At 40.8% G+C, this 18,346-nt stretch overlaps 1 protein-coding gene across 2 annotated transcripts in view; it reads right to left on the bottom strand.

Annotated features, from left to right (window-relative positions):
* CEMIP (cell migration inducing hyaluronidase 1) overlaps nucleotides 1-18,346 on the bottom strand; it is a 193,755-nt gene that overhangs the window by 29,172 nt on the left and 146,237 nt on the right. For both annotated transcript variants that reach the window (XM_063925814.1, XM_063925815.1), the window contains exons 13-24: nucleotides 17,718-17,927; nucleotides 17,224-17,429; nucleotides 11,621-11,690; nucleotides 11,013-11,141; nucleotides 8,511-8,596; nucleotides 7,240-7,371; nucleotides 6,476-6,511; nucleotides 6,240-6,395; nucleotides 5,975-6,155; nucleotides 2,943-3,158; nucleotides 1,209-1,420; nucleotides 470-655 (exon numbers count right to left, since the gene is read on the bottom strand). In XM_063925814.1, coding sequence (XP_063781884.1) covers nucleotides 470-655; nucleotides 1,209-1,420; nucleotides 2,943-3,158; nucleotides 5,975-6,155; nucleotides 6,240-6,395; nucleotides 6,476-6,511; nucleotides 7,240-7,371; nucleotides 8,511-8,596; nucleotides 11,013-11,141; nucleotides 11,621-11,690; nucleotides 17,224-17,429; nucleotides 17,718-17,927 — 1,820 coding nt within the window. The remainder of the gene's footprint in view (nucleotides 1-469; nucleotides 656-1,208; nucleotides 1,421-2,942; nucleotides 3,159-5,974; nucleotides 6,156-6,239; nucleotides 6,396-6,475; nucleotides 6,512-7,239; nucleotides 7,372-8,510; nucleotides 8,597-11,012; nucleotides 11,142-11,620; nucleotides 11,691-17,223; nucleotides 17,430-17,717; nucleotides 17,928-18,346) is intronic.

Genomic DNA, 18,346 nt, shown 5'->3' with positions numbered 1-18,346 from the left:
TAGGACGTCAGATAAATTTTTCCTAATTCATTGATAGCAGAACTTGACATTTTAAATATAATAATTTTTGTCAATGTATGGCAATATTTACATTTACATTACTGCCTCATAGCACTGAGGTCATGGGTTCGATTCCCACCATGGCTCTAACTGTGTGGAGTTTGTATATTCTCCCCGTACTTGCGTGGGTTTCCTCCGGGTACTCCGGTTTCCTTCCACAATCCCAAAAATATACTGGCAGGTTAATTGGCTCCCAACAAAATTAACCCTAGCGTGAATGTGTCTGTGTGTACATGTGATAGGGAATCTAGATTGTAAGCTCCACTGGGGCAGGGACTGATGTGAATGGGCAAATATTCTCTGTAAAGCGCTGTGGAATATGTGTACACTATATAAATAACTGGTAATAATAAATAATAAATATTGTTGATGGGGACTGGTTTCTTTTACTCCAAGAACACATACATACCCATATTCCTCATCCCAGAAATAATAGCCTCTGCTATGGTGAGCCTGGTGCACTTTGTCCATTTGGAAGGTCCGTACAAAGGTTCCCGTCTTGTATGTTTGCTTCGTGAGCCGATTGTGAATGTCTGAGAGGATGGAAAATGTTGTCCCTTTAGGATAACAAAATCCTATTTGAATCCAGTCGTTCCTAAAATAGGAGAATCATGTGTTACCACAAGTAATAAGAACTTGACATCAAATTTCCTAAGAAATTAAGTGGCCAAGAAAAATATTACATTTTGAGATGGCTATTTTTTCCTGGCTCGAAGCATATTGCGAGGAATTCTTGCAAAACATTTCAATTAACCCAAGGAAATCATTTTATAGTGCCGGGAATACAAATAATAACACTGTAAAGAGCATTTGGGGTTAGATATTCTATCTTTTCTGGTATATTTCATGAATTGTATCCGAATCGTAAAAACATTCACTTCAAAAGTGATTATTAGCCCACTGGCAAAGAAGTCTTACATGGAGGTTAATGTTCTCTGGGGGACAGTGTCTCAGTAAAACATTGTAGGAGGGCATGACCATGCTTCTTAAACAAAGGGTTATTTCATGAACTCTGTTTGCCCTGCTTATTACTAATGGTCTTGCAATACAGATTTGAACATATATATTCATTTCAGCCTATTTTATAAGATGAAATCCTAAAACCACTAAATTTCATGGAGAATTACATGAACATAAGCATAACTTACCTTTGGAAGTTAATAAGCCAGACAGTCAGCTCCTCAGGGGCGGTCTTATCCCAATGCACGGTGTAACTTTTTTGCAGGGTGATTACTGGCTGGTATTGTTGATAATGATTGCTTTTTCCCAATGCTCCTTCTAAAAACAATGGGTGTTCTGGGTACTCGTCTTTAATAATTGTCATCCCCGCATTAGCAGGTCTTCGTGCCTGGATATAGATCTGCAAGCAGCACAGTGTTACTCAGAGACCAAATATTGGTTAAAGAAAGATGACTGGCAACTTTGGCCTAAACACAGGCAACAGAAAATGGCAAATGGCACAACATAACCAACCCTGAAATGTACAATTACAATTTGGCCAATTTCTCTCAGTTCTCAATTCTCTGCATTTATTTTCCAATTGAACAAATATGAGAATTGAGTATGAGATTAAGCAAAATAATCTTAAAAAGTGTTTTTAATATAAAATAATTCTGCCAAGGACAATTCAATTTGTCATTTATTAGCATAGAGAGACCAGTGGAATGCTGTGACCCAGTTGAAAGAGGTCATGTTGGAAGATATGGGAAAGAGTTAATGGGAGCAATACATGCAGAATCACTTTAACAAATGAACTGATTGTTAAACCAAATGATTACGTAGCAAGTTTAAGTAAGTTTTTGATTCATTTTCTACACACAAGGGAAATATCACTTAGGGATGCTAATAGTAAAACAGTAATGCTGGCAGCTACATCTGTGAATTGCGGAGATTGCACTAATACAAATGTAGCAATTGTTGCTAAATATTCCATTTGGGGATTCTCATTTTTCCATTTCATCTGTACAATTTGTCATTTTGATTACTTTTGGATTATATATATATATATATATATATATATATATATATATATATATATATATATATATCCTTTAGTACAAAGATTTGCACTCACAATTTCCATCATCTACAGCTGCTGGAGTGCACAATCCAGAGACACTCCAAGCCAGGTCAAGTCCCAATAATAGAGATATTTTCAAAAAATGCACTCGCCAGTCTTACCCAAAGAAAAAAGGGTGCACTTAATACCTCATCACATTTACAGGGTCAAGGTCAACATTTCGGTCCCCACCAGGACCTCAGGGGAGGTCCTGGTAGGGACCGAAACGTTTACCTTGAGCTTTTTTCACTTTAGATGGGACTGGTGAGTGCATTCTATGAAAGTCAGTCTCTCTCTCTCTATATATATATATATATATATATATATATACACACACACACACACACACACACACACACACACAATGGGCTTTTTTTCATTTTTAACACAGATAAATTGTACTTTGTTTTATATACATACAGTATGGTTTTTATTGTCTTTTAACCATGCTTATATCTTATTTGAATCATGTTTATATTGAATAATTATTTTTATAAATCACTGAGTACAATTTAATGGAGTGGAAGATAAATTTTGAAACACCAATTGCAATTGAAATATTGAAACTCATTTTAAAGGATGGATGAATGAAGGATTTTACTTACTCCTTGATACTACAGTCCTAGGAACCTAGGCAAGTTAAATAAAAGCTGACTTAGGGTCTATCATGCTAAATGCAGCTTTTACCCATTTATTTCAATAGCCCATATGACTCAGCAATATGATAAGCATGGCTAGGGTTATTTTGCATACTGCTAAATGACTGCTTCTTCTCTGTCTACTGGTCTGGCATGGTGCCTATATCTGTGTAAGAAGAAAGTACCTGTGCGTATTTCCCACTGCAAATCGCTCCCTTCCAGTCTGGCACATCTAAGCAGTCAGGATGTCTCAACAACCAGTTGTCTTCCTTCACTAAGAAAGCTCCCGGATATTCTGACACTGAGCCATCAATATCATGAAAAACAGTGGTCTTGTCGCCATCCATGTCCATTTGGTTAAACCATGGTCCTGGTTCACCAAAGAAAATCCGTGAGGAGATCTGTAACAATAACAAATGCCGATGTGTATAAGTGGCATGGTTACACGCATAAAACATTAAATATATGACTGAGGTGTTCAATAGACTTGTAATCCTGCAGTGGCATCTTAGCTGTTTCCAGGGTTTGCTATACTAACACTGTAAAGCAACTCGGAACTAAGCTCACTGCAACCAATTAGCAATTAAATTTTATTGGTCTGGTCCAAGTATATAAAGATGGCAAGTGTCTGAACGGATGCTATGGTTTCATTGAAGGTTTACACCTTTGAACAATGTTAGTAAATAACCTTTATGGAGCTCATTTATCATTAAATATTTGCAACATATTCCCCAAAACACCAATTTTCAGGGTATATCCAGAGATGTAACATGGAGGAACTGCAGATGTTGGCGATATATGCTGCAGTCCCTCCATTTCTGACAGCAGCTGCAGCCCCCATAGGATCCTACAGGGAATGCGATGCTGTGCGTCTGGGCACCAGAGCTAAGGCCATCTGAAGATGGCGTTGTGCTGCTGTAGCCTATGGGCTACACTTCCCAAAACTAGCCTGCATAGGGCTCCTCTGGATGTATCAAGGAAAAGGACTGCGGGGCCGAGCCCGGTCTACTTTCATGCACAGGAAATACTCCACTGTTTTTCATTTTATTTTATAAACATGAATTATTATCAACACACAATTACTTCAGTTATTTTTTTTATAAAGAGGACAAATAACCACATTCTCATTGAGCGTAGCTATATTTACATGCTTTTTGGGAACTCTAGATTATATTCTGTTTATGTGTGTACTTAAATGTTTTAATAAGTGCTGGCTTTTGAAGTGTTTAAGCTGTGCGGTCACACAGGTTACAGTGAGCAGGACTGTGATCAGAAATCTTGGGGTCCTCTACTAGCGATTAAGCAAGACCCAACCCCTCATTCTGGTGATTACGCCTTATGGCTAGTATATGCAGGGCCGGTTCAGGGGCTTTTTGCGCCCCGGGCGGCAATAGGGGCATGGCTTCATACAGGGGGCGTGGTCAGTTACGCCCCCTGTACAGTAGTAGCGCCGCTGAAATGATGTGCGGTGCGCAATGACATCATCGTGCACCGCACATCATTACAGTAAAGGTCCTCTCCACGAAGGGAAACTAGACGCGTAGCGTCTAGTTTCCCTTTACAACGGGCAGCGACAGCAGGCAGCGGGACAGAGCGGGCAGCGGGGGGCACAGCAGCAGCGGATCTTGCCATGGTGCGGCGCCCTCTGGATGGCGCCGGCGCCCTCCGGAAGGTGGCGCCCCGGGCAAAAGTCCTGCTTGCCCGTGGCAAGATCCGCTATTGAGTATATGCCAAGACCTCCAACTGCAATTATATATTTATAAATGGAAAATGATGTGCTGATATTTAGCTGCACATTTGGCTGTAAAGTATGAAGCAATCATTATTCACCATTTGAGATAGATGGCACATAGAAGTACAGTGTAAGATGGAATTCAGTGGCAGTGTCAAGAACTCCTTGGCAAGTCATCAGACAGATAGTGTTTGTGCAATATCATTCAGACTTGGCTTGAGGACCTGGCTCTAACAGCCGTCTCTCTGTCAGATAATTACTTCACTTTCAATTAGTCTTATTAGAAAAAAAAAGTGACAGAATTCTTCATATGTGCAACAGTTGTGAAAAAAAATGAACAGTAACATATACAGTAAGTAAGGCTATTGAATCTTATCCTATGCTCAATATTGCTGCCAGCTGTTTAATATGTACAGAATTTATGTTTATGTTTGTTTAAAGGATGCCACATAATACAACTTACATTTATTATAAAACCATATTGATATGGAGCCAGAGCCGTATTAACCCATGGACTGGGCCCTTAGGCTTTCAGGTATTTTGGGGCCCCTCCGACACTTCAACCTCTTACCTCACTACAGCTGACATTTGGAAAGCAGACCCTATGCCATAATGTACACTTTCAGTATTCACATGAACACTGATACCCAGTTATTATATGCAACCAGTTTTATCATTCACAACTAGTTTTATCACTTGTTGATAAATGGGTCCCAAAGTCTGCTTACCTCTTTTCTCACAGCGTGGAAGTTTTTCCTTTTAATTTCTCATTTGAACTAGTGGCAGTGGACACTGTCTCCCCCCCCCCTTCCCCCCCATTGTCTCAATACAAACCTCAGCTGACTTCCAGCGTACTTTGCCATTGGAGTCCCAGGGCAACTGATGGCCCCTAGTCCCTGCGAGGCCCCATAGGCTGAGGCCTGGTCAGTCTGATAGGGTGCTGTGTACTATGGGTCATATGTATCAAAGCAGACAGATAAAGTACCAGTCTGTCAATTTATAGGCTATGCTTGAAAATGACAGGGGCTGCTTGAGGCACATGAAACAAAATGCCGATAAGCGTCAGCTCGTAGCGGCTTTTCGGGGCTAATTGAATAGCACTGGGTGAATCCATAAGGCACGAGAAATTATCATAGCTAATTGGATACCGCCCCAAATATCCTGGGAGTTACAAGGAGCTCTAATCTAGAAACTGCTGTATGTCTTCTAACAGTCTGAAATGATAATAAAACGGCAGTAAAATCATATACAGTAGCATGTAGTATTATTTAGTTATGTCAATTGAGCTTGACATTTTCAACTATACACAACTGACACTTTCAAGCCTTTCATGAAATTAATTCTGTCAAACTCTGAGACAGATCAAAGAAATGTTGAATTTTGGTGTTGTCCTAATAAATGTGAAATTTATGACATATTGAACAGCGTTTGGAGCATGTCTTAAAGTATCACTTATGCAATAAACATCTCCCTATAAGCACTTACTGGTACATCCTCAAATCTGATTTTAGTCATATTGTTGTTTGGACAGCTCTGCCAGGAGTTATTCAGACGGAATCCAATTGCGCTAGTGTGGCGGCCATCCAGGGAGACAAATTTGCGAAACGTGCAGTTCTCTACGTTGATTGGTCCATCGTAGATCTGTATGCCACGGATTGGGAAATTCCTAAGTGTAGATAAGACAACACTAATTACTACACAAAACTATGGCCTCAACTGCATGGAAGACATAAAATATTTTTGTACGTACAGTCCTCTCGGGAGTGTCCTCCCATTGTGATCAAGCCCTCCGGGACCCCAAACAAGGTTGTCATCCATTTCTGTCCCCACATTGTTGCTTTCCCCAACAAATATGCTGTTTCTAATTTCTTGCTTGGAACCATCATCATCAGGGAAAGTTCCGCCACTAGAAAAGTAATATGTGTAGTTAAGCCAAGGAAATTTCCTGAATTCAATAAATTATGTTTATGACAATAATATAAATACCTGGCCAGAGTTAAGCCAATGCCATTATCAGAAAATCTGGAGAGAGAAAATAAAAAACAAACAAAAAAACAACTTAATAAGAATGCTAAAAAGTGAAGTGATGATAATAACTAATAGCAAATCATAGGTTTAATACATAATTTTTTTTATCTAGTTAATAATAATAATAATAACAACAACAAAAATAATAATATTAATAACAATAAAAAAGGTTATACGTTTTATTGTAGATTTAGAAAATTATAATTATTATTATATATTATAATTATATAATTATAATTATTTAATAAGTCTGTCACCACCGATTTTTCTTAAAGCCTTTGTTGAGGTTTACAGATGTACCAGTACACCACCGGTTAAGATGTCGCTGGACAATATGAGAGTACTGGACATTTTGGAAAGAAACTGGCTGCTTGTAGAGCCATCATGCGGCTCCTCTAATTATACAATATCGCCTAAATGTGCAAATTTTAAATATGCAAAAGTAATCTAGGAAATGAAGAGTGCTTCTGTATATGTAATTGGAAGCTTTTTTCTAATTCCAGGTACTAATAACATACGACCCTAATGGACAATGGGTTAACATAAACAAGACAGTATGAATTTGATCTGAAACCATTTTTTTTTATTCAGCTATTGGTCTTCTGCATTCCTTGCTTTTTTTAAAATACCATCTGCCAATGGTTATTCCTGCAGATTATCTGAAATACTAGTAGAATAAACAAGGGGCTTCGCATCACAGATTGTTAAAATTCTAAACTTACTGGCAGCTATCCAACCACACGTCTCCTCCCCGCAGCCAGGCTCCATGGTCCTGGTTCTTGTAAGCAATAAAATGCTCTATTATTGCAGGTACTCTCGGTTTTAATGGATCAGCATCCTGATGTGGCCCATACCTGTTGAGCAGACGGAGATAGGAAAAGCAGATTTCTGGTTACTGGAAATATTATCAGCTTGCTGTGCTTTGTAAAATTCCACGTTTTAATAATGTGCTTTATTGTTTTATTGCAAACCAAGGAGCCAGCCTGGATTTCTGCTTATAGTGATGATGATCTTCTTTGTGGACCTTCTGGTATTTCCTCAGTTTTTGATATATTGAGATATCAGATAATATATAGACACATAGGGGTCAATGCAATTGCAGGTGAAGGGTGTGGCAACAGCACCGCATTTCGTACCCCTCACAGCCCCTATATTCCTCCCAATTCGCACAATTTTGTACACAGCCCTATGGGGCTAAGAACAAAATGATGCCAGTCCGAGCTGCCGTAAAGTGCGACTGTTTCCACACTAACTCATGGGAGCAAACATCGCTATATAGTGTATAATAGATAAAAACTTCAGGCCTGGTGCAGAGAGGGAAGAATTGCGCAAAAGTAGTGTGCGCAGTAAATATACGCATGTGTACCTGGTTCACTTCTAGGCATCATCATCAGTGATTACCTCCATCTGCCCTGTGCTAGGTGCAAGTGCAGGTCTATTTAAACTTATGTCCAACTGTTTCATAGCGTGCATTTAAGCTTTCCCTATATTAAAACCCGTTTTTACCCACTTCTGCCTATTTTGTTGTAACTGTCGATGCAATTGAAATTTATATGACTATATCACCACATGTATGTGGGATTTCACACAAGATACACTCTGCAAATATGCACTCTTCTAACTCTGCATTAGCCCCAATATCTCTATAAAATGTTGTAGTCAACATTTCTGGCTGCAGGGTTTCATCCAAAGAACGTGCCTGTGGGATGTTCTTTCATCATATATTTCATAATGGGATACAGTTAGGATGTAGATTATTTGAACATTATCCAGCAATATGAAGAATAGTTTAAATTAATAAAATTCATAGCAATTATGATTGGGTGCTCAGTATACCTTTCAGATATACTTGAGAAGTTATAATCCTTGACCTTGGGGCAGGTTATAACTAGGGCCTATGTTCATGTAGTTCCATGTGACTTTTCATTTCTTTTAAAACATGCAATTTAATGTTCATCTTCATTAATTCAACAACTCTATCAGTTTCAATTACCGTGCTCCGATCAGTGTAAGAATTGGTCTCTTATCTTTATCACTGGCTTCAGTGGTTTTGACTCCATTGTCGATCATCATTCCAGCCTGGACAAACAATAGAAATTGGAGTTGAGTGAAGCTGAAGGAAAACATGGACTAAGGACAGCCATTTTGCAAAGGTGTGAAGTTCCAGATGCAGTCTTTAAATTCTAATTTTTTGCTTCTACATTCTATATTTCTCAGATTTTATAATGTATGAAAAGAGCTGGAATGAAATCTCTGCTCTGTGCTGTGTTTGTTGTAGGAAGCTTAAGATTTAATATTCCTGGCAAAATGTGCAACATTTTGTGGCCAAATAAAGAAGCAAATATTTTATAGCACAGTTTTGAAAATTTCACTCATCGCTATACGGAATGATAATCCAGATGACATGGAAACATTAGCACAGACCAGGCAATGGGACTGGAAATAATATCTCTATTGCCCAGTAGCATTACACATAACAGTCTAATTTTGCTCTTCTCTGGTTAGATGATACAGGTTACACTGGATGTGATGCTGTCAAGATCCATCTGAAGAATTCCAATGTTATTATTATTGAATATTATATTTTTCTGACCTAATTATCCTATCAAGGTGTCCATTTTGTAAAGGAACAAGAATATTACCAAGTGATAGTAGCAAACATTTGTAAAAGCTGGTAAAAATGTGGTGTTGTCCATGTCTAGGGCCATATTAAGATTTGTGGGAGCATCAGGACAACTAACTTATGGGGCCCCTACCAATAAAATTGTCAATATTAAAAAGTATAAGTAAATACTCCCAGCACGACAAATGAGTTGAACACACTGTAGTGCCCCCATTTCACATTATATCACACAGAACCCCAGGTTCATATTATGCCACAGTGACCCCCGTGCTTATTATGTAGCCATGTGTGTGGGCCTCTGGGTATCCTCATGTGTACACTTGAAGGCAGAGACTCCTTCATCTTGGATTAGCACTCCTCCCACCTGTCCAAGGGTGTTTTTAATTATCATGGATCTCTGGCCTTTGCAGCCTGCATAATGGAAAAGGCACTATGAACGGTAAATCCTGAATAAATGTATACCATTTTTCAGTTTTAGGGATGAGTGTGGGGCGAGTGGCGTCCTGTGTTGGTGTGGTTTGGCTGCAATAGAGCATCATATTGTAACACTTAATCTAGCACTTTTTTTTTAGCAACTAAATTTGTTTTTTACCAATGTAACATTTTTTAACACTCTAATTATTAACTCTTACCTATGTAACATCCTCAACACATAGCTGCTGCTTCTTACTAATATAACACCTGTTAACACTTAAACCTCTCACTAGTGTGATGCCTTAGGGATGTTGGCTTGGCTGGCCTGGGGGGTCCCATGCTGTGGACTTGAACCTTAGTGTTAGGAACCCACAGACAAAGTCACCTGGTTGCATTTGGTGGGCACATATGTTTAGCCAAAATTATGCTAAACACCTCAAATTTACTCTATGTTATATTGCAGAGTTTATTATAATTATTCTGATTAGCAGTGTTTAGTATTCAAGTGTGCACCTGCATTTTCTGTTTTAATTTGATATACTGGTAATGTTATAAAAAGTATAACATGAAAATACTCCCAGTACCACAAACAAGTTGTACACACTATAGGGCCCCCAGTTCACATTATGTCACACAGAACTCCAAGGTCACATTATGCCACAGCCTACCACCACCACCACACACACATTTTATGTAGCCATATGTGTGGGCCTCTGGTAACTAGCTAGCTATCCAGTTAGAACTGTCTATGTCACCCAATCAGTAGTTTGCTTTAATTTTCTAAACTGCAGTAGACTGTAGAATCTGATTGATGCTTTGCGTACAGCAAGCATGTCCAAACTGCAGCCCGCCAGCTGTTGAGAAACTATACATCCCAGCATGCCCTGACACAGCTTTAGCATTCTTTGACAGCAAAACTGTGTCAGGGCATACTGGGATATGTAGTTTCACAACAGCTGGAGGGCCGCAGTTTGGACATGCCTGGCGTACAGGGTGGGACTGGCCCCCAGGGGTACGGGGGGGGGAACCCCCGATGGGCCCTACTGCCTGTGGCCCCACCCCTTCCTCTATGGATCAGGATAATTATACTTATATTACAGTGTGATGCACAGGACTATGGTGTATTTAATACAGTGCATTGCTGTTATTAATCTGGTACATTATCATGCATGAATTAACAGTATTTACTATATTTATCAGGGGTCCAGATCATGCATTTGCTAATAGTTAGCCAAGCCTCTAAGCATGGGCCCCTACCACTGCATTCCCCCGGTGGGCCCTTCATGACCCAGTCCGACACTGTATGTGTTACACCGCTTTTTTGCTTTTTTTATGTCTGTGTTTGGAAATTGCATCCTGATATTGTGTAATAATGTGTGTCTCAATGTTGGATAATGGAACAGTAAAACATCCCTATATAATTTCTATGATGTGCACTGGGTATGAATCCAGACTCACCCTGTAGTTGGAGTGCGCACGGTTATTGAGGAATTTTCCAAGGGGTGTGAGTTCAGTACGTCCTGGTGCATACAGTCCCTCTGAGGGTCCGGTAGGTACATGGTGAAATATGAACCAAAATCCAGTTTCCTGGGGGGGGGGGGGAAATCATGAAGCTCTCAAACTTTTCACACATATTGGGTCTCATTGTACTTTGGCCAGCAATATAAAATGTATTTTATTATTATTTCACTCATATAATTAAACCTATAATAAACCATATGCATCAACCACATTAGACTTTCCACAACGATTCTCCAGCAGTGAGTATAAAAGTGAAAGAATATATGGGATTATGGTACTTTAGATATTTCATGTTTTTATGTATTGTTGCACTATGCAAAGCATTTATATTTCATTGATGGTCATAAAACAGAACTGCCCTGACCAGAACTTTAAAGGTGAGAATTAAAAAGGTTAATGGAGCCTATAATTATTCAACATGCCTCAGTGAGTTACTCTCAGTAGGAGCTCTTGCTGGATTCCAAATGCAAGGTAACATATAAACTATTCCAGACGGAACCCTAATTCATGTCAGCCTTAACTGATGTCCTTAAAGCTGTACTTACTTCAGAGCCTGCAGCTGAGCAGTTGATGAGGTTGTTGTTGGGATTGGCTATCCAGAAAGTGGAAACAGCACTGAAGACAAACCGAAACAAAAGCACATTAAATGGATATTCTGTACTGAACACTCTCTAGAGTGAATTTTTATTTTTTGTGCTGCTAAAATTTGTCTCAAAACCAAAATCATAAACGACATCATAAATGACATAAAGCACACTCATGTATAAAAATGCTAGACTGCACTGGCTGCATATAATTACAGATAGCATGGTGGCAAAAGGACCTCAGTGACTTGAAAAAGGGGTGTTGGGGTGTGTTTGGGGACTTAAGCTACCAACACAGTTTAACTTGCTAATGTTTTATAATCAATAGTTTTCTGCCAGCATGGAACTCTACCATTAACAGCAAATGGAATCAGTGGGCAGTAGCCCATACACCAAAGCTGTTGTATCAATTAATTTATTCAAAGTGTAAGGTATAAGGAAGAGCAACAGACAATCAACTGTCTGCATATATAACCTGTGGCATGAGCAGAGCATTATAGCTGGCAGTGCATAAACAATTCATCCTTCTTAGCAATATATATCTGCAATGGGCAACCGAGCAATGGAGAAATTTGATATGGGCAGATCCATCATCCTTCACCATGTTCTCAACGAGTTGGGAACAGGATGCCGGCAGTCAGAAGACCATAACAGGCATCCCGAGACCTGTTAAGTAAGTATTCTAACCCTCTTCCACTACCCCCATAAGCTTAACCTTCCCTACCTGCAGCCTAACCATAACCCTCCTCCCACAGCCTAACCCTAACCCTCCCTTAGTGCCTAACCCTAACCTTCCCCTCCGCAGCCTAACCATACCCCCTTATTGTCTAACCCTAACCGTCCCACGCAGCCTAAGCCTAACCTCCCTATATTGCTTAAACCTGAACCACCACCGCCCCCCTCGCAGTCTAACCCTAACCAGCCCCGGAATATTTATGTTCAGGATGCTGACTATCGGGATTCTGGCATCAGCATTGTGAGCTGTGTCAGAGTTCCGGCGCCGGTCGTCTATCCCAGTGTCAGGATTCCAGCATCAGTATTCAGACTGCCGACAACCTGAACGCAGGTATATCGAACTCATCCCTTCTCAGCAAATTCATTTATTTCCTGACAAGGGGGTGTCTTGCAGGATGATAATGCAACTAGCCAGAGAAAATGTGGTCACCCATTGAGCATGACATTAATGTTATTCACATGTCATGGCCATCTCAGTCTCCTACTCAGCACATATGGGTCTTCTGAACAACACCTGACAGTGTTTTCCACCACCAGCAGCCAGGTTTTATTTGAATGACTTTCTCTTAGAGAAGAATGGGGCTCCATCTCTTATACAATTTCACAATGGTGTACACATAAGGTACACATGGTGGCCCACTGCCCTAATTAGAGGCTTTATATTGTTGTTATCATTCTTTTGTTCACTACTTGTATAATCCATTCCACCACCAGTGGGGAAACTAAAGGTTAATATATGCTTTAATTGATCAAACAAGTCAGGTATTAATAATAATAATAATAATTATTATTATTAGTAGTATTATAATTATTAATAATAACAACAACAATATTGAATACAATTAATTTGCTTGTTTTTTATTATTGCTATAGAAGAAAAAATAATTTTTATATTATGATTATATTAGTATTTCATTAAACATATTACAATAACAAAAACAGTAACTTCATATAAAAGGTAGTGTGTAAAGGAGTGGAATGGTGTGTAGATATAGGGAAGAGGTACTGTGGATTGCAATCACTCCTGCTAGTCGGGATTCCGGCTTCTGCATTGTGACCTCCGGGATCCTGACTAGCCGTTTTTAACCACTTCCCCTCCTAAGTATCTGTAGTACAGTGACGTGCGGTGAGGGCACCGACTGGTGAGGCACGGAGGCACCTTCCCCTCTTCCCCCCCCCCTCCCAACCAAATACAATCTGTGTGTGGAAGGGCGGCCAGGGCAATATGTATCTGGCACTGTGGGGTAATTGTGTATCTGGCACTGTATATCTGGCACAGGGGGGGGAGCTGTGGGGGGGCTGTGTGAGGAGGAGAGAGCTTTGTGTGGCACTGGCGCGGCATCATCATCTTCACCATTTGGGACACACACACACACACACACACACACACTACACAGCATTGTATATACACATAAACACACACACTTTGTACAGCAGCACCCACATGGGACCAAGCAGCAGGTAGATGAGGGCAGCAGGCGGGCAGACTGTACACAAGTCCCCTGGGAGCCGAAGCAGTAGCGGCCGTGACACAGCAGCAGCACCTCCGTCACACAGGCAGGAGCAGGGGCTCCGCACTCCCACCGCCTAGGCACATCCATCACCGCTCTTCTGGCTCTTACCTTCAGCAGGGAGAGCTGGTCCAGGGCGAACCGGGGAGGCCCCTTGTCATCCAGCGTGTCCACGCCGCCGTTCTCGGTCCTCTCCTGTCCAGCAGTAACTTCCAGGTCCCGCCGCTTATGTGTGATTGGACCAGCGGATCCAGTGCTGGATCCGCTGTCCAATCACATGTGCCTCGCTGGCAGGGGCGTGCTTTCCCTGCCAGCGAGGCACTTGTATAAGTGCCGCATTCCCCTTCATTTCTAATGGGCTTTTACAGCCCAGAGCTTGGCCCCGCCCCCTGCTTTGTCCCCGTTCCCACAGTCTACGGGAGGCACTAGCTATCAGTGCCTCCCAAACTATTTAAACAGATTAAAATGATTATAATAATATAAAGAGCATACATATGACACAGAATATGTGTCTTATGTATCTTCTTTTTATTATTTTAATCATTTTGACAGGGGAGGCACTGCCTCCCCTGCCTCCCCTGAGTGCACGTCCCTGCTGTAGTAATGATCTTAAGATAATTATGTTTACAGAAGGTAGGGAGAATTCGTATTAGTCCCAAATTGCGATTAGTTAATAATCAGGAAAATGCCCAGGGTGTTAGATCACTTAAATATACTGATTATTGTACCTTCTAATGCCCCATGCGTTTGTGTAGTTACCTGTGTAGTTACCTGTTTTAGGATGTCTAATATCCTTATTCAATTAGAGATTTTCCTAGTAGATGGATGTGGCAATGATAACTACCACTTTAAGTCTAATATAGAGAGCGCAGCCAAATGATCAAGGAAAATGAGGTGCTCTTTCTGAAACATGTAGTAACTGAGGTGGAGGCACTGTTCTAAAGGGCCAAACCCAGGAAAGCTCCAGGTCCTGACGGAGTGTCATCATCTGCCCTGAGAGCATGTGCGAGTCAGCTCGCCCCCATATTCACCAAGATCTTCAACAAATCGCTGGAGCTACAGAAAGTCCCTTCCTGCCTCAAAAGGTCCCCAAGAAACCCTCTATCACGAACCTTAACGACTACAGGCTGGTAGCATTCACGTCTGTGGTCATGAAAACGTTAGAGCGTCTGGTTTTGACTCACCTGAAATCTGTGACTGGCCCCCAATTGGACCCCCCTACAGTTCGCCCATCGATCGAACCGGTGTGTCGAGGATGCAGTCAACCTGGGCCTACACTACATTCTATAGCACCTAGACATTCCCGGTACCTACGTGAGGGTCCTGTTTGTCGATTTCAGCTCGGCCTTCAATACAATCACCCCCAGCATCCTCCACCCCAAATTACTTTGCCTAGGGGTCCCAGAAGCTACCGGTTCCTGGATAGTAGACTTTCTGACAGATAGGACAGAGCAGTGACGTGCGGTGGGGTGAGGCAGAGCCTTTCCTGTCATACTAACTTTTATGCCAGAGTTCTGACTGTATAATGTATATGAAAAATACAAAGAATATGTTAGAAATATCTTCTTTGCATTATTCTAATAATTTTTATAGGCAAAACTCAGAAGCAAAAAGTTTATGACAGGTGAGGCAGTGTCTCCCCTGCCTATCTTTTCCACACATCTCTGATCAAAACTCACCAAATTTCCAGGAGTTTATACTGCTGCACCTGTATAACGTACCCTCATATATTGTGTGTAAATCTGGCTCTGGGGCTAGCCACTGCCTCCTGAGCCATTTAGCTGACCGCACGTCCCTGGGACACAGGTGGTGAAAGCGGAAGAATTCACCTCTCAAGCACGGCCCATTAGTACAGGGGCCCCTCAGGGCTGTGTCCTCTCACCTCTGCTCTTCTCCCTGTACACAAATGACTGCACCTCAGAAGCGCAATCAGTAAAGATCATCAAATTCGCCGATGACACCTCCGTCATCGGCCTCATCAAGGACGGGGACGAATCGGCCTATAGTTGGGAAGTAGACCGGTTGGCCCAGAGGTGCAGCCACAACAACCTTGAGCTCAACCCCCTCAAAACTGTCGAGATGATAGTGGACTTCAGGAAGAAGTCAGTTAGTGCACCTCCGCTAACAATTGCTGACATTGTGATATCGCTAGTGGACGCCTTCAAGTTCCTAGGGACCACAGTCTCCCAGGACCTTAAATGGGAGTCCAACACTGATGCCACTGTCGGGAAAGCACAGCAGAGGTTGATCCTCCGCAGGCAACTAAGGAAGTTCAACATCCCACAGAAGCTTCTGCTCCTCTTCTACTCCGCGATTGTGGAGTCGGTACTGTGCTCCTCGATACTGGTATGGTACGGCTCCACCAACGTGAGGGACAGATGCAGGCTCCAAGAGGTGGTCAGAACCGCAGAGAAGATCATCGGGCCGCCTTCCCTCAGTCCAGGTCCTGTACATGTCCAAAGCTAAAAAAGGGCAACGATGATAGTAAAGGACCAGCTACACCTCGACGACAGCACGTTTAACTTGCTTCCTTCAGGCAGGCGTTACAGAGCCATCCCCGGCGGGTCCACCAGAAGCCTCAAAAGTTTATTTCCCCAAGCGGTCCGCCTGCTGAACTCCTGAACATTGACTGACTAGACGTACATATAACTAACTTGTGTCCCTACGGTATACCTATCTGTGTGACTTTACTTGCCCCCATCTGCTTATCTGTTACCTTCTTGGCTGTTGTATAGTAAACCAAAGACAAATTCCTAGTATACCTGGCCAATAAAGGTGATTCTGATCATTCACTCAGGGATTCCCAACTGGTAAATGTGGCATTCAAATGAATTACTACTTCCAGTATAATGTAGAGTGCAGTGTGTATAATCAGAGATTACAGGCATACATTTCAGAGATTGTTTTTTATTAACAATTTCTTTGGCTCAGTAACCGTATGACAAGTAGTATTAGAAATAATTTTAGTTATTCTATCATTGTATTCACAACACAACTGGTTAGTAGACAATAGTCTTATTATTTGTCTTAAACAATGGCAGGAGAACAATTTACTATTTCAAACACCATTCAATCTAATTGACTTTTGATCCTTATAAGTAACATCAATTTCTTGTTTTCAATTTAAAACAAGGTCACTGTGTAATATAAGCATCTTCAGTTAATATGTTTGGTATCTGATATTGATATAAACTGCTGTAAAATGAGCTATAAAAACTGTAATAGTAAATAACAATAATAAGTGATATCCCACCAGCTTCTGCTATCTATGAATTATGGTGACATGTTTATTTTGTTTGCATACAGTCCAATACTCACTTGCAGTCCTGTCTGGGTTTTGCTATGTATCCTGGATAGGAGCCGTCAGTGATTGTCTTGCACATTTTATTGTCCCTGTCAGAAGGTAGCAACGTCCCTGCTTTGATAAGAAGTCCCAGACAGTGGTCAAATGTGTTGCGCTCCTCAGGACCATCTTCCGTGAAAAAGCAATGACCAAGGGTGTCATAACCAACAATATCCTTTACCTAGACAAGAAGGACCAAGATTACTACTGTATATTACCTACAAAGATACGATCCTTAGAACTTAGCACACTATTAGCAATAAATATATATATATATACATACACACATACATACATATATATATATATATATATATATATGTAAGTATGCATCCTAACCTACAGCCAACATGCTCAAACTTGTGTACTTTACAAAAAAGAAACTTTGAATGTATTGCAAAATGAGCATTCAGTATACGTAAAGAAGTAATGATCTATTGACAGAGAACATATAACGAAAGCAACATACCAGCAAACCATTGGAGGCATGGACTGTAACACAGCGAGAAAATGCATGATGAATGGAGATGTCTTTCACATAGGTGGGGGGGTAATATCCTCCTTTTTCATCCACATCACCAGCTGTGTGGAAATGAATGGGATAATGCCCCATTGTCTGCTGCCCCATGTGCTTCAGCTCTGCTCCTTCCATATGAACTGCCTTGAAGCCTTGACTAATCTGAAAAAAAAAAGACTTGCCATCTTTTCTAAGGTCAACTATATGTTGTAAATCATGACATAATGACACTTCCCCGAGTTACTCCATGTTATTCCAGCATTACCATTATTTTGTTCATAATAGGTGCAGTAGTATTTATTACACTTCTGCTGCCATAATATAGAACATCTCTGTTTATCCTTTAATAAACACACTGAAAGTCATCAACATAGTGAAGGCTTGGAGTTTTATAAATTCAAGTTTTGTGCTCAGAATGAAGAGATGTGGAGTTTATTTTATATAGCCATAGAAAGCTAAAATCTACAGTGCCTTGCTAAAGTATTCATCCCCCTTGGCTTTTTACCTATTTTTGTTACATTACAACCTGTAATTTAAATTTTTTTTTAATCTAAATTTTATGTGATGGATCTGCACAAAAT

The sequence above is a fragment of the Pseudophryne corroboree genome, chromosome 6 (genome assembly GCF_028390025.1).
Source record: "Pseudophryne corroboree isolate aPseCor3 chromosome 6, aPseCor3.hap2, whole genome shotgun sequence".
In the NCBI taxonomy this organism is placed as follows: domain Eukaryota; kingdom Metazoa; phylum Chordata; class Amphibia; order Anura; family Myobatrachidae; genus Pseudophryne; species Pseudophryne corroboree.
The sequence above is the reverse complement of the archived record's forward strand: the minus strand, read 5'-3'. Positions and strand labels throughout refer to the sequence as shown.